This window comes from Podarcis muralis, chromosome 14 (assembly GCF_964188315.1).
Source record: "Podarcis muralis chromosome 14, rPodMur119.hap1.1, whole genome shotgun sequence".
Classification (NCBI taxonomy): domain Eukaryota; kingdom Metazoa; phylum Chordata; class Lepidosauria; order Squamata; family Lacertidae; genus Podarcis; species Podarcis muralis.
In genome coordinates this window covers 30,290,090-30,317,745 of record NC_135668.1, presented here as the reverse complement: position 1 = coordinate 30,317,745, position 27,656 = coordinate 30,290,090, and the positions used below count along the sequence as shown (strand labels likewise).

Sequence of the window (27,656 nt, the reverse complement as noted above, 5' to 3'; positions counted from 1 at the left end):
ACCCCCCAAGCTGCCCCCACACAAAGGCACACCAAGAGACCCCCAAGCAGCTCCCTCCAAAGAGACACACACAAGCCACCCGTCTTGGGAGTGTCGGCGTTTTACTCCACGCACAAAATGCAGCACAAGGAGGACTCCAGGGGACGGCTGTACAATCCCTCGCAAGAGAAACACAGACACATCTGAACCACGGACGACACATGCCTGGCCATGGAGCGGGGGTGGGGGAGTGGGGACCTCCAGCAGCCCCCTCCACCTGCCAGCACGAATAATATATTAAATATTTACTCTGTACTGTACACCATTTGGCATCTCATCCACGTGTTTCTAAGAAAACCTGATTTTTCCAAAGCAGCTTTGTACCCTGGTAATGGCCAGCAGGATTGGAGGACCTCCCCCCCCCCCCACTGAGAGCCTCCCACCCCCACCGCTGCTGCCAGCAAGGAAGACCTCTTCAGTTCTCGCACTCAGACAGCCAGGGGGACACCACTTGGGGGGGTGTCTCTTCAAGTCCCCCCCCACTCTGCGCAGCTGCAGCCAGACACTTTGGAGAAAGAAGGCCATCCTGGCTGGGCCAGTGAGGCTCATGTCCCAGAAGTGGGGAACAGCCCCAACCTCTGCTGGTACAGAGCCCATCCCCGCCAGGTGGACTCCGAGCAAGACGGGGGCCGTGGCTCAGGCAGGCAGCCTCCTGGAGGGGCAAGAAAGGTTCCCACTAGGGCAGCCTCAGTTGGCAGCAGGCCTCTCCTGCTTAAGTGCTTTCCCCAACTGGGAGAAAGGGACTGAGCAGGGCCTCCTCCCAGGTGGCCTCTCCTGAGCCAGTTTCCGCTGCTGCTGCCTCCTCTTCCTCCTCCTCCTCTGGCAGGTCCAACTCCCTCCGTCCTTCACTTGCCTGCCCTTTCCTTGCACTTCTGCTGCTCCCGACTTCCAGCAGCTCCAGTGCTGCGGGCAGCTGCTCACTCTCTTCCCCCGCCACCACAGCCGCCACCTCCTCTTCCTCCTGGGGTGAGGCAGTCTCCTCCCCTCCCTCCAGTCCCTTCTGCAGTATGGTTGTGGCTGCCTGCCCGCCAGACTCTGTCTCCTCCTTCTCCTCCTGTGCTGAGGCTTCCCTGGCAAGGCTCTGTTCATCTCCCTTCTCCCTGAAGGCTCCGTTGTTGCCCGGCTGGCTCCCCTCCATGGGCCCTGCCAGCCGCTCCTTGCTGGTCTGAGAGACGAAGCTGAAGCGGGGGCAGCTCTCCACAGAGGAGGTGGGCGACGAAGGGCCTGCGCTGGAGACGGTGCTGGAGGGGCCGCTGCTGTCTGCAAGGCAATCAGAACGAGGTGGTCATGGGGGGGGGGATGAGGTGCTAAGAATGCCCCCCCAAGCTCCTTGCAAACCCCTTCCTTGGCACCGTCACAGCTTTGGGCACAGGGCCTGGCAACTGTCCCACCCTGAAGAATGCCAGGAGGATCCCAGGGCAGCATCTAATAGTGCATATTGCCCCAAGCAAAGTTAGGGTGAGGGTCTCATCCTGTGCAGCCCGCAGGGAGGCTCCCCCACAGACAGATCTGCTGCCCTGACCAACTCCAAGCACCAGGAAGGTCTGGGCTCAGGGCCCCTGGCAACCTGGCAACCAGCCCAGTCTACCTACCTGCTGCTGCTGCCACCCCTAGCCCCCGCTCCTTCTGTTCCCATTGGCTGGGATTCCTCCTGCTGGCACAAAGACCACCCCAAAGGCCTGCAAGTTCCCCTCGGGCAGCCTTGCCTTCTGTTCCTCCGAGTCTATTCCATCAAACTGCTCCTCCCTCCCAAGCCCCGTGCCTACTTACACCAGGGGGGCTTGTCTGAGCGGGGGCGCAGAGGCAGAGAAGAGGAGAGAATCTGCTGCGGCGTCAAGTCCTCGCCTGGCCCCTGGCTCTCCATCAGGGAGTCCAAGAGTGCTGCAGGACAGAGGAGGAGGACAACACTGTGAGCCCCCTGGCAAGGGCCTGCTTCTAGGCACCACCCCTTCTGCCCACCCCCACCTTGGAGTCAAAGATGCCCCTTGCTCAGGCTAACCTTTGAGGGGCCTGGGGTTTTCCTGGTGACCAGGAAGGCACTTCTGTCAAAGCCCCCAGGTGTTCCCCCAGCCCAGGCCAGCCCCCACACTTCTCCTATTTTAACCAAATTCTGCTCATCACATAGTTCTCAGTAAACATAAATGTCTTCTTCACTCTCAAGCTTTCCTTAGCTGATTAAGGGCTTCTCTCCAATATCCTGCAGCTCCTTAGCTCATGCAGCTGCAATACCAAGACACCAAAGGGTCTCTGTGCTGAGATGGGGTGCCCTTTCGGTGGTGGCACCCCAGAAAACGGGTATTCTATTTCTGTGTGCAGTGAAATGTGTTGCTTCTACACAGCTGGGCAAAGCTGCTTTGGAAAACATGGGTGCTGCCCTGCAGGAAGCCCTGGGGCAGAAGGGGGCTCAGTTTGAGGGGGTGGCCACCCGGGACCCCAGCACAGCGCCCAACCTGCCTGCCTGTGATGGTACCTGGGGCAGCTCCTGGGTGGGGAGTGCTGGTGCTGCAGGTCCTGGAGACGGCCGTCAGGAAGCTGTTGACCTGCCGCAGGGAGAGCGAGTTGTGCAGGGTCTCCAAGGGGTAGATGCTGGGCACCATGGAGCAGCCTTCAAAGCCTGCAGGCAGAGCAGACCCCCCACCCAGTGTCAAGGACCTCTGCAGAGGAGAACACCCTGTGGTGGCTGCCTCCCCACCAGACGCCCAAAATAAGCCCCAATGTCCCCCTCGAGCCACAGGCATGGAGCCCCCAAAACACACCAAAGAGCAGGCCAGACCCAGCCCAGCATCTCAGAAGCAAAAGCACGCAGGGGCTGGGAGGAAAACCTGGAGCTCACCTAGCCCACCTTCCCGCTGCCTGGTTTCTGCTCCTCCCTGTCCCTGGGGAAGGGAAAGCCCTTCCTTGGCACCTGGAACCCTGAACAGACCCCCAAAGGCTCTTCTCGACTTGCCTAGGGGGCTGTTAGAGGTGAAGCAACAAACTTCAAAACCAATTTGCCCAGGGACTCTAGTGGTGCGCCGTAACTGGTCCTGGTGATGGCAGCCCCAGCCTCCCCAACCTCAGTCTCCAGTTCTGTGTTACCCCTGCTGGGTGAACTGGCATTTCTAACCCTGGAGCTATTCCAGCAGATGGGAGAGGGAGAGCATTAGGGTTAGGGATATACTGTCCAACCTCAGCTCCCTGCCTCCTGGTTCCCATGGAAGGGAAGGATGAAGCCCCTGCCCCCACCACTCTGTTTCTGAAATGTCCCATCAACAACAGTTTGCTCATTCTTTTCTTATAAAGCATTTCTGAAAATTTTAGAGCAGGTCACCGCTTTGTTCTCCACACAACAGACACACACACTTGGTTCCTTGCTCCCTTTCCAGTATCACCCCCCACACCCACCCTGTGGACCTGTGCTTTTATGCAGCCTGCGCCCCACACAGAGCCTGCTCCAAGCTGGGCTGGGAGGAAAGCTTGGCCAGGAAGGGATAAGAAGGGCAGAGCAGTTGGGCCTGAACAGTGTTCGAAACTCCAATTGTTCTAGGCACATTTTTTTGACAGGGCATTTCATTAGCACGAGCAGTTCTGAGCTCTGGGTGCAGTACTGTGCCTAAGATTTCAGATTAAAACTGCAGAGTGGAAGCAACGGATCTTTTTCTGCCTCCCCACTTCCAGCTACTCTCTGAAGACTGGAGAAGAGACCCTCTTAAGAATATTAGAGGGGTGGGCAGGGGAAGGACTAGACCATGTCAAAAATGAACATAATATTTTAGCTGCAGTTCGTTCATTTTCAGATTTGCATTCTTGTTATTGAAAAAATGCGCCTAGTCCTAGACATTCCGTTGTTGCGCCCATAACCTAGGTTTAAGGTGCCATTTAGCTCCTAGCTTTCATTTTTCAGTTTCTAACACTGGGCCTCGGCAGAGGCCGCTGCACTTCCAGAGGAGTTGGGGGTCCAGAGCCCCCCGTCCCTTGTCAGTCAGCCAGCCCCACCATGCACTGAGCTCTGGAGTCAAGGCCCTCATGGCTTAGGGCTATACAGTCTGCAAATAGCTGCTCAGGAGCTGCCTCCCACCTGCAGGCTGTTTAGGTCCCCAATCCAGGAGGTGGCTTTTGCCGCTGCAGCACCTGAGCAGAGGATGCTGCAGAATGCTCAGCAATACTCCAGTGGGTCTGCGTGGAAGGGAAAGGGCTGCATCAGGCAAGGAAGCCTGGACTCCAGTGCCTCACGTTGGTCAAACCAGCGGAACATCCGCTAACCAATTCTGGCATCACAAACCAACATTCGACCGTCTTAAGGGGAGCTGAGCCAATTTTCTGAAGCTGCAAAATCTGCATTTATGACCCAAGAAACTCTTAGGAAGCCACTGTGCAAATTATACACAAACCTGAAACTGTTCCTCTCTTGGATGCTGAGCACCACTCGGGGGGGGGGGGGGGCTTTGCACCAGTCCAAAAGAGCTGCTGGCTTTTAAACTGCAGGGACTTGTGCTGCAAATAAGGCAGTGAAAGGAGCCTGCAAGTGAGCCTCCTCTCCCCGGGAAGGGAACGGCGCCAGTGGAAGAGAAGCTCCCGCCCAGAAGACGCAGGCCAAAGGGAGGGGAGGCCTGGTCCTCTTTCCTGCTGAGCTGCCCTGATAGTGGAACACAAACCAGCCTGGCCATCATGCAGGGACAGACAGAAGGAATAAGGCTATTCCTGGGCAGTGTTGGTCTGCAATGACCCAAGCAGTAGACTCCTCTGGAAGACAAGCCAGGCTTCTTGCAGGCAGCTGCCAACCTCCCCCACCTGCAGGTTCCTGGGCAAGAGCCACCTGGGCAGCTTTGCCCTAAAATCAAGCTTTGGCCTCCTGGGAAGAAAGCCCAGCCCAGTGCTCAGAGCCATGCAGGGAGTGGCTGGGCCTGTGTGCCAGGGTGGGAAAGAGAAAGGGAGGGTCCCTATGGGCCTGCCCAAGAGTCCCCCATCCTTCAAGTCCCACACTGCTCCCCCTTGGCAGGTTGTGGGGCAGGGAAGCTGCTTTGCCCATGCAACACAATTCCCACACATGCACACTCTGCAAGGGTTTTGGCACCAGGTGCAGAACAGCCTGGGCTGGCTGGGGAGACAACGCCCAGGACCTGGGGGGGCCCCCAGAAGCCAAACCAAACCTCATGCAAAGAAGCGGCGGCAGCAGCGGCGGCAGCAGCAGCAGGGGCAGCCCTTCCTCAGTCGCCCGGCTTCCATGGGGGTGGGCAAGGGGCAAGCGAGACCCACCAGGGCTCGCAGCCTTTCTAGGTAGCCAGGAATTTAGCTGTTTTTTTAATGTTGTGTTTTAACATTGCTGTAGCCCGGTGAAGAGGAGCGGAGAAAGAATCGGCAGGACAAGAGAAGAGGTTTCCTGGCTGGCCTCCTCCAGGCAAAGGGCAGCTGGGCAGGGGAGGGAGGGAAGCAGCCCCTGAAGAGGCAGAGCCACAGGGACCCCCTGGGCAGGGAGGGCCCAGCCTAGGAGGCCCCCAAGGCACCATGCAGTGCCATGCCGTACCGTCGAGGCTCTCCAGGTCCCCCCGGCCAGAGACCAGCCAGTCCCGGAAGAGGCGGAAGTGGTAGGAGCACTGGCGGAGGTGATGTGCCAGGGCGGCATCCAGGAGGGAGGCGGGCTGGCTGGCGGCAAAGTCAGAGGAAAAGTGGCGCAGCAGCAGCCGCCCGCAGGGGCCTTCCAGCTCATCTGGGGGGAATGGGGCCACAAAGGGTGAGTGGGGGAGGGGCACAGCAGAGCCAAAGCCAAGGCAACAGAGAGGGGAAGGGTAGGAGGAGGGGGGGGAGCCCAGCCTGGACCATGGAAGAGCATGGGGAGGGAGGACAGCTGCCAGCACCACCCGCCATGGAGCTAACTCTGTTCCCACTTCAGAGACAACACAGGCAAACACTTTCTGGGCACCTGAAGGCCCTTTGAGACATTTGGCAGAAGCATTGTCTGGTCAGCACCAATTCAGTTTCCATAAAATCATCAGAAGAACCCAAAGGACCCGGTATCCTCTTCCCACAGTGGCCAACCAGATGTCCCTAAGGGAAGCCCCCATTTGGAAGAAACCCTCCCCCAGGCAGAAATAGCCAGTCAGGAGGAGAAGTTGGCCTTGCTGTTCTGCATGCAAGGAAGGGGCATGTAAGCCTACAGCCTTTGAGTCTCTTGCTCCTTGCCCCCCCCCCCTCGCGGCTCTGGGCTGCCCCTCCTCCTCAGAGTCCCTCCACCGCTCATTCTCGAACCTCACATGGGATGCAAAGGACTCCACTGAGCAAAATGTGGGGGTGCCCCTCCACTGGCAGCCAGCCACAGGGGAGGCAGGGATATTCCTCAGCTCTACTGAGGAGAGAAATGCACTCAAGCACCATAGACTGGTTTTTAAAACCCTGCTTTTAACTCCTAGAAACGAAAAAGCCCAATTTAAATGAATAAAATGAAATGAATAAATTTAAATGAATAAATTGTAGAACTACAGAAGCACCAAATATGAGGCTTGGAGTTTACAATCAGCCCTGTCTTCCAACCGGTCCCTCCAGTGATTTAAGCAAGACTTTTTGCTAGCTGGCAAATAACAGAAGAGGGAAGCAAAGAAGAAAGTGACAATAAGCACAAAGGAAAGGGAGATGATTGAGGCTTAGAAGGAGTTTGCAGCCCTCTACTAAAGCAAGCAGAAACAGAAGGAACCTGTCTTTTCCAGAAGCGAAAAGACTTGGAAATCTCTCTAATGCAATTAGCATGTTTTACTCTGAAAGAAAACCTTCCCCAAGGGGCTGTGAGCAGCTTCCCCCACCCCAATTTCCACCCACCAGACACCTCCAAGCCTGCCCAGGGCCAGCCAAGACCTCCTGTAGTCGGGCAAGAGCCAGACACCCCGGCAGAGGCAAAGACCCCAATGAAAAGAGAGAGGCACCTCCCCTCCTCTGAACTCACACTGCCCAGCAAGACCTGTTGCCTGGGGGTGGGAGAACTGGAGGGCAGGCAGGCAGGCAGGCAAGCAAGCAGGCAAGCAGCCTAAAGAGAGGGGGGAACTGGGCAAGGCTCTCTCCCAGCGAGGGGGGAGCAGCTGGTACCCCATAGGCTCTCTCCCATCAGGTCACTCCAGCCGGGGGCGGGGCAGGTGCCTCATCTTGCCCTCCCTGCTGCTGCTGTTTATGTTTTGAGGGGTCCCTCTGCTCCCACCCCATCCCTGTGAGAACACAGAAGGGAGAGCCAAGAGGGTGGTTAGTGGCGGGGGGGGGGGGCGACAGCACAGCACGACACAGCTACCCACTCATGCACGCAGGGATGGAAGGGTGGAGGGAGCAGGAGGAGCAGGGAGGGGCGTCAAATTAAGAAGCAAACGTACCGTTAGTTGGATGCTTTGCAAATGACACAGAAAACCGCTTTACAGCTGGCATAGACAAGAGCTCTGAGGAAACAAGATGAGAGCATCGCGTCAGTTAGGCGCACATCTGCTTGTGCCGCCCCCTGCTGGAAGCACAGGCCCACCACAGGAAGGGGCCTCACCCCACACTAGACTGCCCTCCCCCAGGAGGTTGCTGGGAGGAGCAACATGCACAAGGGACGGTCTGACACACACACACAAAGGGGCAATGGGCCCCACAGGACAGCGGCGCAACAGGAGACCGAAGACAAGCACTCCCCAGATGGGTCCCATGGGAGAGAAGGGCAGAGGAGGAGGGCAGTAGCCCCTGCTTCTTCAACCTCCCTGTCCAGAGCCACAATGAAGGGTGCAGGAATGCTCTGCAACACTCTACTGGCCAAGGACCAGCATCAGCCCAGCTCCTTCACCTGCCAATATTGCTGAGCTGGGTCAGACAGTGTTACTGACACCCCTAAGCTTCTGGTTGGGAAAGAAGAGAAAGCACCCACCACACAACCCTGTGGGAAATCACCCCAGCATGGTGCTAGGAGCAGCCCCCAAGAGGCCAACCTTAATAGCCCACAAAAACAGGCTTCCCCTTCCTTCCTCTGCCATGCCAACCCAGGCCTCAGCAAGCGCTGTAGAATCTCTCTCTCTCTCTCTTTCAACAACCAAGCAAATGCAAGAAGCGAAAAAGACCTTGGGAGGACCAGAAGGTGCCAGAAGAGGCTCAGAAAGTTCTTGAGCAGCTCCCCAACTATTTGAGAGCCATGCTCCAAGCCCAGTTTGCAAGACAGGCTAGTCACAACAGGGCTGGAGCCGAGAAGAATTCTCTGCTGCAAGGGGCAGAAAGCAAGCAGGGAAGGTGTTATTTGGTGTGAAAACCCTGCCAGGACTTTATAACAACCTTGTGTATGCTTGAAGGCTGAAGGCAGCTGCCAGAGGAATAAACCCCAAGAGAGACCCAGTAAATGCCACTGAGGAGGAGCAGAATCATCCCTGCAGGCTGTTTGGCAGAGACTTGCAGAGCGGCAACCCCATCTCCTGTTCTGCTTCACCTGAAAAGCCAACCCAGCTGCTCGCCCTGCCCCACATTGCCGCCCATAACAACTCCTGGCACCTGCGGCTTCTCTTCAATGCTAGGCAACTCCCGTCCTGCTCTGGGAGGGGAAGGAGCACTTCACTAGTGAGGCTGATCCCTGAGAGCTTCAAACCTGCTCTCCATCCCCCTGCTAATGGATGCCGTGACTAAGTCTGCTTCTCCGTCCTTAGGAGGACCTGTGGTGTTGGTGAGACCAGGCAGCTCCAGGCAAGAGGCCCTCAGGATGTGGAGACACCTTCTCCCAGCCCTGCTCTCCCAGGACCCATGGGGGCAAGGGGGTCCTCGGAGTGCTCAGCCCCCAAGCTTCCCTGGAGCCTCCCCGCCAAGCGCCCAGCCCCAAGCCTCAGGATGTCTCTGCAGAGGGTGCACCTACCATCTTTGTATAGAAAGCTGGAGGCGAACTTCTTCCCGTGGCTGCGGGCATAATCCTGGAGGTTGGGGGCACTGGAGGAGCCCCCCAGGACCGTGGTGCTGAAGAGACCCGTGCACTGCGACCCTGAAAAGGTCCAGCAGGCTGTTAGTATCACACGTTTGCACACAAACACACCCACATGCAGCTCAGGCAACCCAGCTTAGTGGGGCAGAAAGCAGCAGAGCAGCCCTTGCAGGAAGAGGCCCAAGAAGGCGCCGCAGCCCCCAATTGCCACCGTCCTCCCCTCCAAGTGGCAAAGGAAGAAGGAGAGAGGGGGTCTGCAGCTCCTAAATCTGCTCTGGAGGGCAACACAAAACAGAGGAGCAGGGGCAGACCTCTGCGGCCCAGGGCACAGCCAGCCTGCTCCAGCTTCTCGAAGCCTCACCGTCTTCTCACATGCTGTGGCCAGAAGCGATGGTCAGTGGTCCAGCCCACAAGCCCAGGACCAGACCAAAACACTCCCAAGCCCGAGGGACAGAGGAAGAGGCTGACTACCCAGGCAGAGAGCCCTGTGGATCAGAGCAAGGGCAGGTGCAAGAGGGAGCATCACAACACAGGTTTGGGTGTGGAGTGGGGTGGGTGGGCTTTTACTGGCTCAGGCAAGCACCGTGATTGGACCACATGCCATGTTCCCCGCCAGCAAGGCCACATAGAGCAGGCTGGAGCCAAGTGCAGAGTGTCCCCCACCCCCAATTTAGACTCAAGGCCAAGAGTGCAGGTGATTTAGCAAGCAGCCTGTTACGTAAGGGGAATAATGGTCTCGAGGTGCAGGTAAGCAGGCCTGGGTCAGTGCCCGGATTCAAACAGACAGCACAAAACACACACACACACTGCACCCTCCAATTTTGCCCTTGGAGAAGCTCCTTCCTCCCACCTCTGTCTTTGGCTCTGGGGAGATGGGAAGGGGTCCCCTGGCCAGTGACCTTCTTTTGGGAAGGAAGGGCCTGTGAGGAAGCCCCCGAATCTGCCCCCGCCTCAGAAAAAGGGCTCTAAATCAGTACCTGCCTTCTTTTCTTGAGTGATTGCACACACACGAGGCATTTGGAAGACAACTCGTGTCTTGGGGGTAGGGTTCTCCACCGCCAGGGCTTTTTCAATGAGACAGGGGCTATTATTGTTCTTCCGTTAAGATGTAATATTCATTCATTACATGAATATAGCTCCTTTCATTTTGCGGGGAGGGGGTCATTCCTATGTGCCAGGGAAACAGCCTGCCAAAGCTGGAGGGCACAGGGTGGCCACTGCCATTGCTTCTTCACCCGAGAAGGGCTAGTAAAAATCCATTTATGTGTTTCTGCCCCCCCCCCAAAAAAATCCCAAAGGTTTTTTTAAAAAAAGAAAAACCACATTTAGCCCTCAGGCCAAGACTCCCTGTCCCTCCTGCTAACTGTCAGAAACTGCCTGCCTACCCACCTGAGACATTCCTTGCCTGGACTCTCAAAATGTCTGTGAGATCCCAGAGCAGCGCCACAGGAGAAAAGGCCAGCTAGAGAAGGGAAGGGAAGGGAGCGCAGGGCCTCAGGCAGGCAGCCCAGGCTCAGGGGGAGGGGGGCACTTTACAGAGACAGCCTCAGATCCTATCTGGCTGGGAGAAAAAACATACAAAATCCCACCCACTGACCAACCAGGATTGTCAACAGAGAGAGAGAGAGAACAGAGAAGTTCCTACCTAACCCGCTCTGCTTCACTTCTGAGGAATGCCGCGAGTAGGAGAAGAGGCGATAGCCACCCGCCTTGGAGGAAGATTCAGACAGCACCTGTGGAAAACAAGCACTCAGGTGGCTCTGGAGGCCTCTGGCACCTTGGCCGGGGGCAGCAGCAGCAGCAGCAGCAAGGGACAAACTGGTAGACAGAAAGTGGTTGTGGGGCAGAGGAGGAAGCAGCTCTTGGAGGAGGGAAAAACACCTCCCCTCCTTCTGGGCCACGACATCTGGGGATCCTCCCTCTAGAAGATGCAGACAAACCCACCATCCAGAGCTTTGGTTATAGCACAAATGTTTTGGTAGAAGTAAAGAACAATACATTCTCTTGTCTTCGTTTTCTTCAGGTGGATTTCTCATTGTCCTGGCAGGCATCTCTCCCCCCACCTCTCTCTCTCTCTCTCTCTCTCTCTCTCTCTCTCTCTCTCTCTCTCTCTCACACACACACACACACACACACACACACACACACAGCCTGTCTAGCCCCTCCACTCTACCTCCATGGAGCCGGTCTTGCGGTTGCGGATGAGAGGGGATCTCCGCTGGACGTAGATGGGTTCCAGGGGCGGAGAGGAGAGGTGCTGGGCTTGGTCCATCTCCACAATGGCCTTGGGCTTGGACAGCTCCTCCAGGCTCCCCTCCTCCGGCTTCTTGGCTTCCTTCTGCAGGAAAGCAGCACAAGGGGGTGGGTGTGTAAGGGGCATTGCCTTGGGCTGAGAACTGGAAGTGAGGGGAAACTTTAGGCAGCGGAAAGGAGGCTGGAGGCGGTGATGCAGAGGTGGGAACCTCAGACCTGGGGTAGAATGCAGTGGCCCTCTGGGCCCCTTTCTCTGGCCCCTGGCATGCTCCCCAAGCCACATCCCAGACTGGCCCTGTGTTGCACAAGGGTTTCTGCCTCTCGCATGCCTGTATCCAGAACAGGCTCTGTGTGTGAAGGTGTACAGAAATGGGCCTACTGAACAAAGGGGAAATTTGCATCCTCCGCTTAGGTTTTGGTCCCGCCCACTAATGGCATGTGGGTCCAGGAGGGAAGGGAGCCCTTGGGCTGGGAAAGTCTCCCCCCTGCCCCACACTGTGAGGAAAGAGGTCAGCCAGGGGAGGACGGAGACTTTCTTTCTAGTAATACTATCATTGTGATAATGCAGAACTCAAACAAGGCACCTTCAGTCACTCGGATGTGCCTCCATCATTAGCCTGAGGTAAAATGGGTACAGAATCTCTTTCCTCAGGGCAGAGCGAGACACACACCCCAGAGAGGCAGCGTCCACCCTCTCTCTCCCTCCTCTGGTAGTCAGAAGGGATCTCTCAGCACCTGCGCCAGATCAGGTGAGAGCTGACCTTCATCCCACCTTCCCAGCAGACGGCCATTCCAGCACCGTCTGGGAGCAACAGGGTCAGACCAGCTGCCTTACAAGTGGCTTTGTTCCCAGCAGCCTCAGAGGCCATGGACTCACCTCTGCAGAAGCCGGGCGGAAACCAGAGCCTGCTGGGGCGCTGCCGTCCTCCTCACAGCCCTTCACCCCTGGGCTGAAGTGCAGCTCCACGTGGAACCTCTCCTCAGAGGAAGGGTCCTGCCAAGAGAGCAGTGAGGCTCTGCTGGAGAAGAAGTCACAGTGGCTTGGCCACTCGGCCTCCCACCACCACCCCCCGCCAGCTTCTTCTTCCTCCTCCTCTGCTCCCTCACCTTGTTGTTGTCCTCGTACAGCATGATGACAATCTGCGTCATGTAGTTCAGCTCCGAGATGGCGCTCAGGTAGTCCATGGCCCTCTGCCATTGAGGGTCTTTTGATTCCTGAAAGGCAAGAGCAGGACAAGGACAGGCAGGATTAAAGGGCCTGGAAGGGGCGGGCTCAGCCTTGAAGGGACCTGGAAGGGGTCTAGCGCTCCTCCCTGCAGTGAATCTCGCATAAACCCTCCTGAAGGAGTTCAGCACAAGGCAGACTTCGCAGCCCACAGCTTTTCTTCCTAGCATTGGCCAAAAAACCCACTGTGCTGTGGACCCTTTCAGATGAACCAGCTCCAACCAATTCTCACGACATGCCAAAATCCAGGTGACTGTCTAGCAGAAGCAAGTGGTTTGACTCACCAATACACACACACACACTGTCCATGGAGTAGCCTCTTCCTCCCATAGCTGCCCCCCTGAGCTGCCCAAAGACACCCTTGCCCTGATGGCAGAAGGTGCTCTCTTCCCTTGGTAGCTGGCCTTGGCCTTCCCATTATAAAGTCTTAATAGAGGCTGACTGGTTAAGTATTTCTATGTAAACTGCTTTGTGGGTTCACCTGAAAAGCACGTCTATAAATGATATTCAGTGACTATTGGGTCAAACCAGGGAGGTGAACCTACTGAGCAAGTCTTCCAAGGATGGCTCAGAGGAACAGGCTGCAGGCAGCATCTTCCTGTCGTCCCCCCCACCTCACCCCAGTGTTTGGAGGACAGTTCAGGCCCACCCTCCAGACTCTTGAATGAAATTCAAGGCTGACTCTGGAGCCACCAGCAGAGGGCGCTGCCAGAGTTATCAGGAGACAAAGGGCTGCCCCTTCAGCAAAGGGCACTGGAGAGCCCTGGGTCAGCCCCTCTCCATGGCCAAAACACACACACACAAAACACCATGGCTGGCTCACGTACATCCAGGAGGCCCCCATAGCGGAAGATGCTGAGCAGGGAGTGGACGTGGCTCTCGCTGGTGAAGTACAAGCGTGTCCGGACATGGCGCCCTGGAGACAGGACTCCTCTCGAGTACCTGGAAGCAGAGCAGTCCAAGCAGTGAGGGGACCAAAAGCTCACCAACAATTCTGGGAGTTCTGTCACCAAGAGGGCTTGGAGGCCAACGCAGATTCACAAGGAGGAAAAGACAGACGTCTTTTGGAAAGAGGGCACTCACTGTCCCCATTACTCTGCAATTTGGTCTTGGAAGTTTTGTTTAGAGACACTAGACAAGACGAAAGAATTTGGGGAGCAAAGATTTAAAAAGAAACTTGTAAGTTACAGGCATTTGCCGATGTTTTGATGATAGTATTGGAAAATCCACTACAGGGAGCAGAGACATTTCTGGATAAATTAAATGAGTTTGGTACACTAGCATGCTTTAAGGCTAATCACCAGAAAATGAAAATGCTAATGAAGAATATGACAACTGAAGACCCAAAGATTTTGATGGAGAAAACGGGGTTTCAAATTAATAAAAAAGTAAAGTATTTGGGTATTACCATGACAAATGCGAATTGTATGCCGTTTCAAAATAATTATGTTAAGACATGAGCTGAAATTAAACAAGATATATCAAGATGGGAGAAATAAAATTGTCAAGTTAGGCAGGATTTCTGTGATAAAGATGAATGTCTTGCTTAGAATGAGACTTTTTGTTTCAAACAATATCTATTTTGACCACTGATATACCATTTAAACAATGGCAAAAATCTTTATCTACGTTTGTATGGCAGGTGAAAACACGAGTTAAATCTGAAGTTCTGCAAGATGCAAAGGGGAAAAGAGGATAGGGCTTGCCTGACTTGAAATTGTATTTGTAGCTTGTTGCTTAGGATGGATGAAGGAATGGATGACATTGAGAAACTTTTGGAATTAAAAGGACATGACAAGGTTTGGATGGCATGGGCATTTGGGGTACGATACAGTTAAAGTAAATGTGTTATGCACAAACACCCACCCACCCCCGACTAGAAGAAGCTATCTACAGAAAAGAGTTGACAGGCAAAGAGAAATGGTTAACCTATTAAGAGTTATTAGAATTGCATCAAGGAGATGAAAAAATTAAAACAAGGGAACCATTAAAATAAGCGGGAACCATTTATAAACTACCGTATTTTTCGCACCATAGGACGCACTTTTTCCCCTTCAAAAATGAAGGGGGAATGTGTGTGCATCCTATGGAGCGAAGACAGCATAGCCCCACGACCCTCTGCCGGCTGGAGTGGTGACGCGCGGCTATGGCAGGAGCCTCTATAGCCGCGCACCACCTCTCCAGCGGGGAGAGCGCGCACGCGCGACTAAAGAAGCCCCCCGCGACCCTCTCCCGGCTGGAGAGGTGACGCGCAGCTGTGGCAGCAGCCTCTCTGCTGCGCGCCTTTGCGCTGCTCCCTGACCTGCTCTTTGGGGCTGGTGGTGGGCTTCCCCCCGCCAGCCCCAAAGAGCAGATCGAAAGGAACCTGAAGCCTGGAGAGCGAGAAGGGTCGGTGCGCACCAACCCCTCTCGCTCTCCAGGCTTCCAAGGTAGCCGCCTGAAACAAGAGGGGAAAATTCTCCCCTTCTCTGTGCAGCACCTCCTGCTGCTTCGCTGAAGGGGCGCTGGGCAGAGAGGGGGAGATATTTTTTTTCTTGTCCCCCCCCCCCTAAAACAAGGTGCGTCCTATTGTCCAGTGCGTCCTTTGGTGCGAAAAATACAGTATATAAAAAAACAGCATAAAGATTTGGACTCATTTCACAATGAGTAAGAGGTAAAACCAGCAGGGTATAGAAATTGTTTAATAAACCAATACGGAAATATGGGGGAAGCCAAAGAGTGGGGAGGGGATAAATATGGATATATAAATTGTTTAATTAAGATTTGTGGAAAATTTGTTGATATGATTTGAAAATTCAATAAAAAATATTTTAAAAAAAACTAAAACAAGGGAACAATTGATAATGCAAGGTCAAAACTTTCAGTGGCTCTTCTATTTATAACTATTAAAAAGATTTAAGTTGCATAAAAATACCAGGGGTGATCCTTACAGGGGGTGCAGCTTGTTGACAGACTCATCCTCGTGGGTCCTCTGCAGGTCCAGCTGGATCTTCCGGATGAGAGGCAGGCAGAAGCCCACAGCTATCTCCAACTTCTCTTGTTTCTTAATGCCATATTCCTGGGGAAGCAGGAAGGGACTCAGCCCAGGGCAAGCCAATAGCCCCATGCCACCACCACACCCTCCCTCACAGGGCCAGGCCTCACCTGGGGGATGACAACATCCGCCAGGGACTTGGAGAGCCGGAACAGCTCGGAGGTGCCCTCCAGCTTCAGAGCTGCATTGTGCTGCACATCGTACTTGACGCAGTCATAGATGTCGGGGATCTTGCTGATGTCATAGCGCCGGTTCTTCAGGCGGAAATCCTGCTCCAGTTTCCTCCAGCGCTGAAGCATCAGCTCCAGTGTCTCACTATGGTACAGCTGCAGGTCTGAGGAATCAGCAGCAGCATCAGTCATCCCACCCACGGAGCGGGGGGGAAGGTTAGGACACTCAAACAAGGACCGATGAAGAACTAAGGTGCTAACACACAACACAAACTGCTAAGCTATCCCCCTGCCCTACTCACTGCTTTGATTTTTGAAGTTATCTTTTACAGTCATACCTCAGAAGTCGAACGGAATCCATTTTGGAAGTCCATTCGACTTCCAAAATGTTCAGAAACCAAGGTGCAGCTTCCGATTGGCTGCAGGAGCTTCCTGCAGCCAATCGGAAGCCGTGGAACCTGTGCTAGATGTTTGGGTTCCAAAGAACATTCGCAAACTGGAACACTCAATTTCGGGTTTGAAGCATTCAGGAGCCAAAACGTTTGACTCGCAAGTCATTCAACTTCCAAGGTACGGCTGTATTTCTAAGATTCTGAGTCTGTGTTGGACAACACAAGAAAATGTAAGGACCTTTTGGATGTATATTTGATGTTTTAATTCTCTTATGAAGCAAGTTCTGCAAGTAAAAGTTTGAATGATATTTCTATGGGCCTGGACAACGATTTCTTCCAAAAGGAGTCAGTTATTATGCTTCCAGTTGCTTCAAATGACACAATATTATTACGGCACAATGCACACTCCCTACCTGCAGACTTGGGGTCCTCCAGGCGCTTTTGTATCTGGGACGTGAGGCTCTCAATCAGGGCAAAGACCCGGTCACAGATCTCCACAGGGTTCTGGATGATGCTCATGGACTTGACGAGTGAGATGCTGCCCGTGGGCGCCAGCTGAAGGCAGGATCAGAGCAAAAGGGGAACTGAAGAATGGGCCCAGCCAGCAGTTCCCCCTCCCAATGTGGGGAGGGCTCTGCTAGTCATTCCCTCCCCTCCACAAACTCTGGCTCAGCCACCCCCACAAGCGCCAACTGGTGCTGGCTCCCTCTCTGGATGCCTTTGGGCTTCTAGTGGTAACCTATGGCTTCCAGAAATGCTACAGTCTTCCAGAAATGCTACAGGACTAGCTGCATGCTTTATCTTTTATTTTGTCCCTTTTTTCTTATAAACCTGCTTCAAGACTTCCAAGCCAATATTCAGAGAGGGTTTGTTTGTTTTTTAAGATCAGTGGAGGTGCAATTCCCAGCTTTACCACATGCTGTCCCCCCACCCTTAGAAATAACTCACCAACAATGCAAAGTTATTTCCCCCCAACCCTGCCCTGGATCAACACCAGATTTAGGGTGGTGCAGGTGGTTCCCTCCCCACACCCGCCCCCCGTGCATGATAATCATAATCTGTATTTATACAGATACCTACTGAGAAGGTCCAAAAAAAAAGCAACTGTACCAAAAAATAATGAATATGAAATATTGGGGGGGACAAATTTTGTCCTCCCTCAGGGTGCCATATGACCAACATTCGCTCCTCCTGGATCCTGCATCCTTGATGCCCATTTCCCCAAAACTTTCCAGAGGGGAGGACAGGCTCCGCCTGCGTTATCAGGACCAGAAATTTGTTTTAATAAGGAGCAGGAAGTTCGCCTGCTGGAAGACCATTCTTCTCACCTGCCTACCCATCATGCCAAGGGACACTGGCCAAATCACCGATGCAGAAGTCCCACCCCTGGAACAGCAGGGAGCAGCTGATAGGATGTACCTCCTCACTCCCAGCCTCACTGCCAGCACCAGGTCCCATGAAAGCTGAAGTTATTTCCTTTGATGCAAGGGCCAAAGCCTTGAGCTGGCCTGGCCCAGGGAGCTGCCCTCCCCTTTACCAGTGGCTCCTGCCAGCCAACCAGCCAGCCAGCCTAGCTGCCTGCCCTCCTCACCTTCTCAAAGTCCTCCTCCCCAAAGTTGGCGTCCTTCTGCATGATCTCCCTGAGGCGAGCTTTCACCCGGTGCTGACAGCTGCTGAGGGAGTCACTGTCGCTGTCCAGCAGGCCATTCATGTTGGCACTCTTCACCATCTGGACCAAGATGGGTGTCAGCTCCCCCTCCAGTGCAAGGAGGCCCTGCAGAGCAAAATGGGATGGGGCACAGGCATTAGCACCTGGTGGTGGTGGTGGTGGTAAGGGAACGGCACAGATCATCGCTTGGTCCTTTGGAACGAAAGCCATCTTGGCCTGGCCGCAGGCAAGAGCAGCAGTCATCCCCAGGTGGCCTTGGCTCAACTGCCACTGCACCCACAGCAGCACTGCAAGAGGAGACAGCCAGGTCAAGAGGTACCCCCACCCCCACCCCCAGTCAGTCACTGGGAAGACAGAGATTGCAAGGACCTTTGCAAAGGCAGCTGCAGTCATCTGGACTCTGCCCTCATCGGAGGCATAAATCTTGAGGTCGTGGCGGTAAGTGCTGTGCAGGCGAAGGAGGCCGCATCCTGGGAAGCCAGCGTAGTCCCCTGGAAGGTGGGAGGAGAGCCTCAAGGTCAAAGGGTAGTGGCTGAGGCATGGAGACCTCCAGGTCAAACCCAGCTCCCCCTCCCATCACACTACCGTGGCCCCCACGCCTGGCCTCACCTTGGCCCCCCGGGTACATGCAGCGGAAGGCTCTCCCCAGCTCCTCAGCTTGCACTCTCCCGGCGGGAGTCAGCTCGCCTCCCCACTTCAGCACCAGCAGCAGAGACGGGGAGGCTTCCTTGCGGGCCTCTGGAGGTAGCAGAGAGTCAAGAGTCAGACCCTGTATCCCCAGGAGGGAGAGTAGCAGCCGCTATGGCCTCCCCACCACCATAGTCAGGAAGGAGGGACCAGTCAGGAAGGAGGGACCAAAGTGGGTGTCAGTCTTGCTTGCTGGGAAATGGGCTGGGGGAGGCCACAGGAGCCATGCCCAAAGCCCCACCCACGGCTTCTGGCCAAGGATTCTCTGTTGACAGAACACTCAAAATCCTAAAGAGATGTTGGAGGAGTTCTGCGTTCAGAGCTCCCGAGTCTGGAAGGTGGGGCAATGACTTCCACTGAAGGGGGCTGCAGTCCCCTGGAAGGAACAGGCTCCTAGCTTGGGGGTGCTCCCAGATCACGGTTACTGGAGGTTCAGATGACCTTGGTGGCCAGGAATGCTTATTTCCACCTCTGGCTGTCTTGCCAGCTACAGCCCCTCTGGGACAGGTGACTTGGCCATGATTATCCATGCTCTGGTAACCTCCTGACTGGACTACTGCAATAGACTCTATGTGGGGTTGTCCCTGAAGACAATTAAACTGGTCCAAAATGCAGCAGCCAAAGTACTGGCTGGGGTTTGTTTAGACCTCATATAATCCCTACATTAAAACAGCTGTGCTGGCTGTCAGTTCATTTCCATTCAAGGGGCTTCTGTAGGTCCCAAATGTCTGAAAGACAGCCTCCATGCCTACAGGTCCTCTCAGGTGCTAAGATTGGCAGTTCCACCTCCCTCCAAGTTTTGGAGAAGGAGGAGCACCTGGTGCCTTCATACACAGCTTTTGCCATCTATACCTCTTTGCCCCTGACAGTGAAGGTCTTGCGGAATCAGTTCTGTTCCATTTGGAACGCTTGGACTTGTTGGGACTCTCCCTATAAATATATCTGCTTTCATCCATGTTTATATTACATTGTTGGAACCCAGCAACGGGATATTGCGGCAAAAGGCAAGGAAGAAATCCTTTGTAAAATTAAGACGTGCAAATACATGCGATGGATTTGTCGCCCTATGCAGCTTATGCTCTTAACTGCCACAACACTCCAGCAAGTCAAGGAAACGAAAGCCCCTCCTGCTCAGCTACGCTGCCACAGAGAAGCAGGGCAGGGCCAGGAGATGGAAGGCCCAGCTCAACCAAGGTGGCATCAGGGGCAGCCATAGGTAGTGTGCAAACTCCCACCTGCCCCCCACTCCTGCCAGCACAAGGCCTGAGGCACCCACAGCCCCCGCAGGAGCCAGATACCTGCCTTCCTCTTCGCTGGATGCTTTGGAGCGCCCATGGGGCAGGTAGGTCAGCTGCACTTTGCGGTTGATGCCAGAGAAGTGCCCGTACCTGCCGGGAGGAGAGAGAAGAAGCAGGGGCTTGGAAGGGCTTCCCTTGATAACTCCAGCTAAGCCAGGCCCCTTCCTCCCTCCTTCGCCACTCAGGCCACCCACTGCTGCATGCCAAGAAGGAGATCCTGGGAGAAGGTGCCAGACGGGTTCACAAGGGGCTGGGACTTCTAAGGGCACAGCCACAGGTGGCATGAACTGCTGGGTGCCAAGTAGAGGAAACCACCCCAGTAGAGAGTGGGGAGGGCAGGGGATGCCGCTGGATCTTACCCTCCCAGAGCTCTTGTTCAAAACCAGGAACTGGGGGCCCATCAAGCCACCTGCTCCCACCCACCCACCCCCACCCACCCCTCTTCTCACATCTCCAGCACAGTTTTGAGCTGCTCCAGCTTGGATTTCTGCTCCTCGGCCTCAGAGTCCTCATGAGCTCCCTCCTCCAGCACCAGCAGGCGGGCGATGTCCAGCACTTCCTGCCCAGGGCAAAGGGTTGGCTGGGTTGGCAGGGCAGCCGAGCATATCCTCTGGGCCCAGAGGGCCATGTGCTCCCCACACCTGGCCCTCGGCCCCACCACCTCCCTACCCCCCGCAGACCCACATGCCAGCCCCCAATAGCCAGGCCAGTGTGTTGAGGTCCCCCCTGCACAGCAAAGCCCAAGCCAGGAAGGCAAAGGCAGAGGCGCCCCAGGGTTCCTGGCCCCACCAGCCGCCAGTCCTCCTCACCTGAAGCTGCTCTGGCTTCTTCAGCTTCAGCTTCCCAGCCTTGTAGCCCTCGTACTTCTCAAACAACGCAAAGAACCTGGCAGCAAAGTTAGAGGGGGTCCAGGGTCTGAGAAGGAAAGGGCTGGGAAATGCAGAGCTGGACAAGGTCCAGACTGAGGTGGCCACTTACGCTGCTGCTCAGGGGAGATGGAGCGTTTAAGGGAAACCAGCTAAAGACTAGGGTTGGGCAATATATCAATGTATCATCCAGAACCAGTCTGAAGCCCATATCATGATATTGGTTTCATAGTTTTTGACCTAGCAATATATTACAAATGATGATGTATGTGTTTGCATGCTATGCAAAAATCAAAATGTGGGGGAAACCGTGAAGCCAACCAATTTCTCTATGTAGCTCCATCCTTAGTTCAGACACTGTGATATATCAGTATATCGCAGTGTTTAGCTGGTGATATATCATAGATGTTGAAAACCAGATATCGCCCAGCCCTACTAAAGACCCTCTCAGAGAAGAGGCTGCACAAACAGACACCCACCCAGAGTGTAGCCCCAGGGGGGGCTCTTCTTACCTGGGGTGCTTCACTTCCATCTTCATCTTCTGCTTGGGAGTCCGGTCACCATGCCTTATAACCGCAATCACACAGCGCAGCTCCATCCTGTGGCAAAAGATACCAATCTCAGGCTGCCCCGCTCTCTAAATAGCCACACTTAGCAGAGGCAAACTCCTTCCCCAAGCAAGGAAAGCTTTGCAAAGGTGGAGAATATGTTGAAGGCTGCGCAAGAAGATGGCGAGCTTTGAAAAGCCCTGCAGTTGTAAACCAGAGGTGACAAAAGGGCGGTGGATAAGCCCACTCCACGTAGTCCCACCCAAGGATGGCCTCCATCCTCTTCTCCCTCCTCTCCAGTCAAGGCCAGAGCTCTGAGAGCCAGTCCACCATCCTCTAAGGCAGTCTTTCTCAAATTGTGAGTCCCCAGATGTTATTCAACTACAACTCCCATCACCCCCAGCTAGCAAGGCCAGAGCTCAGGGATTTTGGGAGTTGTAGTCCAAGATGTGGCAAGTAAGAACGCTTGCCAAGAGTAAAATCTAAAAATGCCCCAGAAGCCACAACAGAAATGCCCAGCCCAACGACACTCACATTGTCCCCGAGGTGGTGGGCACGATGGGGATGTCCTCTGCCTCCGTGGGGATGGACCAGGGGATCTGGAACTGGGGAGCCAGTTCACGCATGATAATGTTCCTGTCAGGGAGAGAGGGAGGAGCCAGACCTGGTCAGAGATCCACTTCGGACCTTCCCATCCTGGTAGCTGCCTCAGGCAGGTCCCCCACCCAGGGCATACCACCTTCCCACGTGGGAGGAACACACCACCCAAGGAAAACCAGGAACGACAAAGTGCAACCCACCCCAGGATCTTGGCGCAGTCATCGTAATATTTCATTGAATTCTTCACAAAACTGAAGCCGTTGACGTCGCAGACAAAGGAGTGGCCGTTGGCCCGCAGGAGGTCGAAGCCGCACACTGTCTGCTGCAGGGGGCGAAATGGGGGGGGCATGGGAAGAGTTAAAGCAGCCAACATACGCAGCAGGTGCCACAGGCAGAACCAAGCCAAGCAGAAGGATGAGGAGGAGGAGGAGGAGGAGGCAGTGGTGCAAGGAGCAGCCCCCTCCCCCTGCTTGCAGCCACTGAGGTCAGGAGCAGCACCATGATCCTTTGGCAGGCCTCCCAAGAGGGCTTAAGGAGCCCTCGGTGGTGGCTCTGAGGAACCTCAACCAGAAGGTGCTGGAGCCAAGGAGGAGGAAGAACAGGGCCCCTACTACTCAGCTGGGCCTTCCTCCAAAGCTCTGCCCCAGGACGCCCAGGCCTCGGAGACAGAGGAGCACAGGGGACTCCTCAGCAGAAGAAGCAACACCAACCTTGAAAGCCACACAGACTTTCCGGGCCACCAGCTTCTCTATAGCCGTCAGCATCACAGGGTAACGGATCTCTTTCCCTTCGCTATCCCGTTCCACCTTCCCATCGAGAGCCGGGGACTTTCGGGCCTCTGCGTGGGCGTAATCTGGGCCGACCGTGTACACCTGAGCCACCAAAGTCGAGAAGTTACACCCTCGTCCCTCCCCCGCAGCCTCCGAGATCAGGTGGCGACTCTGCCCCTCTCCCCGCAAGGCCCTACCTTGACATCTGTGCCGTCTGTGGGCATGAACTCCTCGTAAATGTACGAGCCAGTTTTCCGCACGTTGCTCTCAGGGGAGTAGACGCTGCTGCGGCTCCCAATCTGAAAGAAGCGGGGAATTCAAACGGTGGGAGTGGGGTGCGTGTCTGGGGTGGAGGTGCTGGCGGGGGGCAGGGCTGCAGAACTCCCCTTTCCCAGTCAAGGGGCAATTGTCAGCCCTTCAGAACAAGTGCCCTGCCCTGTTCCAAGCCCATTCTGGCCAAGCAGCACCAGAAAACAGAGTGGGGGGCAGGCCTTGTGGCCTTTCACCTCTGGACAGAGTCCCACTGGGGGCTCTATCACCCTAGAACCACAGTAAGCATCCAGGAATCCCACCAGCTAATCCGACAAACTCTCTCTCTTCCTCTCTTGCAGCACCAAGAGGCCAAATCCGGCTGGGCTCCCAGCTTTACCCTCCCACCCTGCTCACCTTGCGGAAAAGGCGCTGGCTGCCCCCACCAGCTGAGGTGGGATAGTAGATGTAGACATTGTGGTCCTCAGCACTGACCGGCTTCTCCACAAAGGGCTTGGGAAAAATGGCCCCATTGACCTCCACATGGTCCTCCCCCTCCACGAGGTTGCACTCTGCAGCAAAAGCACAACCATGTTTTTTGTGGGGGTGGGAGAGGCTACCCAAGCCCTCCAGCCCCTGCCCCTCCCCACAGAGCCAGGCAGCCCAACTGCTTCCCCTTTACAGAGATACAGATGGTGAAGCCAGCCTCTGCCCTGCAAAGGAGGCAAGTAGGTGGAGTTGAGGCTTTATTTGTAGGAGTATTCGTAAATCACCGGCTCATTTTAAAAAACCACAGCAATAAAATCATGTAGGCACCACCAAATTATAAAACCATCAGGCTTTTATATATGGTGGTGCAGCACCTAGGCTGTGGGACAAGGCCTGGACTGACCTCAACTCTCACTTGGCCTGAATGAGCGGGGGGGGGGGCGGCATGGACATCCCTTTGGAGTCCTCGGGAGGAAAAAGGGAAATGAAACAAAAATATGAAATCCCTACAGGGAGGGTGGCTGGCTGGCTGGCTGGCTGCAAGGAGGAGACAAGGCCTGCCTCAGGATCACTCATCCTTAAGGGCAAGGATGGGGAGCAGACCTCCAGGTGTCTCTTTGGACCCCAATTCCCATCACACACCTCAGCCAACAACAAAGTCCGGAGGGCCACAGCAAGCTCCCCAGCCCTTCTTAAGAGGACTCTGCTGTTTGGCATCTGCTCCCCCTCTTGCGTCCAGGACACAAGCCAAACCATCTCCAGAGGAGCCTGAGCAAGAAGGGTGGCAGCTCAGGACAACCCCAACAGCAGCAGGATGCAGCAATTCATCAAACCTCTATTGCAGCATCTAGCCAGAGAAGGATGCTCAGAACAGCCCCCCCCCCCCCAGTGCTTGGACCATGAAGGCGTTCAAGACCACACCTGTCTGCTCCAGAAGCAGCTCCACTCACAGAGGTTGCATGCTCAGACCAGAGAAGGGAGCCTTTGCCATCTGCATGTCTCAGACTCTGCAGTCGTCACCCTCACCTTCACCCTCCGCTCACAGGCCACTCACCATCCGGCTTGTCAGGGTCCCGGTTGAGCACTGCGTAGCGAGGCAGGTCAATTCCCTCCTGCTGCAAGATCCGGTACACTTCCCGCCTGCAGAGGAAACGGACCAGAGAGCAAGGATACCACCTGAAGGATGCTATAGGGCCAGACTCTGCTTCTTAGCAGATCATCTCACAGATCATCCTGCTTAGCCAGCCAGCCTTTCTCCCCTGTGACATGACCCGACAGGCCTCTCTCTCTGCTGCTGTGGAGCAGCAAGGGAAGCCCAGGAAAGACACTACCCAGACCTCAGGCTAGGCTATCTTAGGCTGCACACATGCTGGACCCTGGACCTTTGAAGCTGAAATAGATATCTGCATTCTCACGCAAGTGAGATAAAATATAAATAACCTCTCCTACTCATCTAAATCCATCCAACAGTTTGCCTTAGGAGGCAGCCTATCCTAAGCCACCAATGTCCATAGCATCTCCACATTCCTACCTGTCCTGGATGTAATACTGCATATTGAGGTCGTTGATCAAAAAAGGGCTGCGGAGCTTGGCGTAAGCAACAGCCTTGTCCAGTGGGAAGCCTGCAAGAGAGAAAAAGGAGCAGAGGAGGCTGGCCAGTCGGGGGCACACGAACCAGGCAGAGAAGGAGCTGGGGTAGCAGCCTGGGAGGCATCCTACCTTTGGAGTGGAAGGAGATGAGGCAGTCGCAGGGCGGCCAGTTCTCTACAGGCTCATTCAGAATGACGTCCTCCCCCATGATCACCACCGTGATGTATTCAAACTTGCACAGCCGCTCCAAGATCTGTGTCATGGGCTTCGACTTGGACTTTTTGGTCATGGCACAAATGCCCACCACAATCTGCCGCTCCGGAGGCTGAGGGGAATGCCAGGAGATCGTCACAGAGCCATGGAAGGGAACTGCCCACCCGCTGCATCATCAAGGAGTGCCTTCAGCAAGTCGGGATAACAAAGCCAAGAAGGGGCCGCACAAACGCACAGACCCTGGTCCAAGAGCAGCTCCAAGGGGAGACTGGGGGGTTGGTGTCCCTTTGCCCAATGGAAGAGGCAGCTGGTAGCCCAAGGGAGAGTCTGCCTTAAAGGAGACATCCCATCCACAAGCAGTTAAGTGGAGAGGACACATGAGCCTTCTCCACAATAGGCACCGAGTTGTTTCACTGCCTTAAATGGGACTCTTTGGGAGTAAGAGAGCAGATTACTACCAAGGTGGAAGAAGCACCTCTTCCTTCCCCCAGAAGCCCCAAAATAGGGCAGCCTCTGCCCAAGTGCAGAGAGGTGCCCCTGTTTGCAACGAACAGAATCTGTTCAAGAGAGCTGCCGCCTCCCCAGGTGCAGGAGGGCAATTGGCCTAGTTGGGGAAGCCAAAAGGTCCTCCCTCTCAGATTACAGCAACAGGCTCCCATCTGTACACCACACACACATCCCAGAGGCCCAGGCATAAGCCATATGTTGAGGGAGCCCATTGGCACCTATGCCAGCCACACAAGGAGGCTCCTTACTGATTCTTCCTCCTCCTCGTCATCCTCAAAGAAGTCAATCTCATCCATCTTCATGTCTGATCCCGGGAGGTCCACCTCGTCATCTCGGGAGCCCACAAAGAACTTGGGAGTCGTGCCGTCGCCCTCAATGGTGGTCGTCCAGGACGACATTCCAGACTGGGTGGCCAACCATCCCGCTCTGCAAGCAAGCCAGAATCAAAAGGGGACAGGGAGAGGAGTCTCCCCTGTGGCAGCAGAAGCCAGATGGGAGGGAGAATCACCCAACCCTCCAGCGCTGCAGGAAGCAGCGAGGTGGTCTTACACTGCTGCATGTTTCAGGCTGCTGGCTAAATCAAGGAGGCAGAGGTGGCGCTTGGCCTGGCAGCTGCTTCCACCAGGGAGCCTCGCAGGGCACAGGCAGCTTCCTCAAACGCCGCCAGCTCTTCGCCAATCTGGGCAGCCTAAGGAAAGAAGGAAGTGCTGAGGATGGCAGTCACAAAGCGTCGCAAAAGAGGCACGTGGCTGGACAAGGACGCCAGCCCTGTCCATCCTGCCAAGGAGGCTGATGGATGCCAGGGCCAGAGAGGGAGGCATGGGCATGCCAACTTGCAAAGCTGGAAGCCACAGCAGGGTGGAAAGCAGAACTGCCCTCGCCACTCCCACAGAACAAGAAAATGGGTCTCGGGACCATCACAGCTTTGCTGGCTCTTCCCTGATAATTCCTAACAATGGACCGCCCCTTTTCTTGCAGACTTCAGAAAATTTTTAATAAGGAAAAGGCCACCTTTAACTTAAAATATCCTCTTTGCAAGGGCACAGATCCTTGAGAGCAGAGTGGGTCAGTGCTGGGCATGAGAAGCAGAGGTCCAAGGAAAAGATGCTGGCTGGAACTTGCTTCTGAGAAAACGCACTTTGGACTGCATTGGCACTTGCTGGGAAAGTGAGTGGGGCTGATGCCACCTGCCAGCCATGACTGCTCCCCAAGAGGCCGAAGGTCAGTCTTGACACAGCCTCAGCTGTGGCGTGCAAGGATGAAGAACTCATTGACCCAGCACTTCTCATTCTCCAAGAAGAGCCCAGCTGCTGGGTCAGGCTAAAGGGGCTTATCTGTACCAGCATCCAGCTTCCCACACTGGCCCCGTAAATGCATCCATGGGAAGCCCCAAAGGATGCCTGGAGTGCAGCAGAAGCCCCCACACCATGCTCCCAGTGACTATCATTCAGAAGCTCACACCCATTGGCTCTCCAACAGCAGAGGTGGAAAGTAGCCATAGTGGCTAGTAACTCTGATGACTAAAACCTCCACTCTTGAAGCCATCCAAGTCGGTGACCATGGCTACATCTAGTAGCAGGCAGTTCCATAGTCCTGCCTTTTCCCTAGCTGGGATCTTCCAGCTCTCGGCTTCGTTTGGAGCTCCTTGTGGGATAGAGGCGGAGGAAAACTTTTCCATGCCCGCCATCGCCATACGGGGAAAGAGTTCACAACTGGGGCCCCCAGCCCGATCCCTGCAAGCAGAGAGCAAGCTCCTCAGGAGCGGGGAGAAACGGGCCCCCCACAGCCCACCCGCGCTAGCGCCCCCTCCTCCCCTCGTACGCAGAGAGCTCCCCACTCCCACGGAGGTTCCTGTGCGCGGAGCGGGGGAGGAGCGGCTCCCGCGGAAATTCTCTCCGCCCCTCCCCCCCCAGCCATTGAAGCCGGGGCCCCGAGGGGGCGGTGCTAGGTAGGAGCGCCCCGTCCCGCTTCCTCTCCGGGGGTGGGGGGCGCGCCCAGTGGCGCGCGCCCGTTATTTCCCTGCCGGCGCCTCGGCCCCGCGCTCGCTCGCTCGCTCACCCGCCTACCTGCCTGCCTGCCTGCCTGCCTTCGGGACAGCCTAACCCGGCAGCTCCGCCGAACCGCGCCCAGCCAATCGGCACGTGTTTACTGCCGACAGGCAGCCAATGGGCGC

General features: G+C 55.3%; 1 protein-coding gene across 8 annotated transcripts; it reads right to left on the bottom strand.

The window, feature by feature from the left end:
* Window positions 1-82: 82 nt before the first annotated feature.
* Window positions 83-27,613, bottom strand: PPIP5K1 (diphosphoinositol pentakisphosphate kinase 1). Of its 8 annotated transcripts, none has more exons than XM_077919136.1 (32): window positions 27,550-27,613; window positions 26,033-26,171; window positions 25,732-25,909; window positions 24,893-25,088; window positions 24,705-24,795; window positions 24,228-24,313; window positions 23,102-23,256; window positions 22,633-22,734; window positions 22,376-22,537; window positions 21,866-21,987; window positions 21,600-21,701; window positions 21,030-21,116; window positions 20,461-20,536; window positions 20,101-20,210; window positions 19,656-19,741; window positions 18,276-18,404; window positions 18,036-18,157; window positions 17,589-17,771; window positions 16,411-16,552; window positions 15,546-15,769; window positions 15,332-15,459; window positions 13,229-13,343; window positions 12,284-12,391; window positions 12,054-12,170; window positions 11,097-11,261; window positions 10,569-10,656; window positions 8,861-8,983; window positions 7,368-7,430; window positions 5,543-5,725; window positions 2,510-2,653; window positions 1,810-1,920; window positions 83-1,299 (listed from the first exon to the last, which is right to left on the bottom strand). In XM_077919136.1, exons 3-32 carry the CDS (start codon window positions 25,879-25,881, stop codon window positions 752-754), a joined length of 4,218 nt encoding a protein of 1,405 aa, XP_077775262.1. In that variant the 5' UTR covers window positions 25,882-25,909; window positions 26,033-26,171; window positions 27,550-27,613; the 3' UTR covers window positions 83-751. The 8 variants fall into 8 exon arrangements, with proteins under 8 accessions (XP_077775262.1, XP_077775264.1, XP_077775263.1 ...); XM_077919138.1 differs by having other exon boundaries at window positions 27,554-27,608; XM_077919137.1 differs by having other exon boundaries at window positions 27,542-27,561.
* Window positions 27,614-27,656: the final 43 nt, after the last annotated feature.

Bases quoted from the DNA above. Each gene is read 5' to 3' on its own strand.
- PPIP5K1 (XM_077919136.1), bottom strand. From the start codon at position 25,881: ATGTCGTCCTGGACGACCACCATTGAGGGCGACGGCACGACTCCCAAG. The intron at 17,772-18,035 runs GTCCTTGCAATC...TTTGCTCTGCAG, and splicing joins CTGCAGCTGCCTTTGCAAAG to GGCCTCCTTGCACTGGAGGG. The intron at 13,344-15,331 runs GTAAGGATCACC...CTCTGCTTCCAG, and splicing joins GTCAACAAGCTGCACCCCCT to GTACTCGAGAGGAGTCCTGT.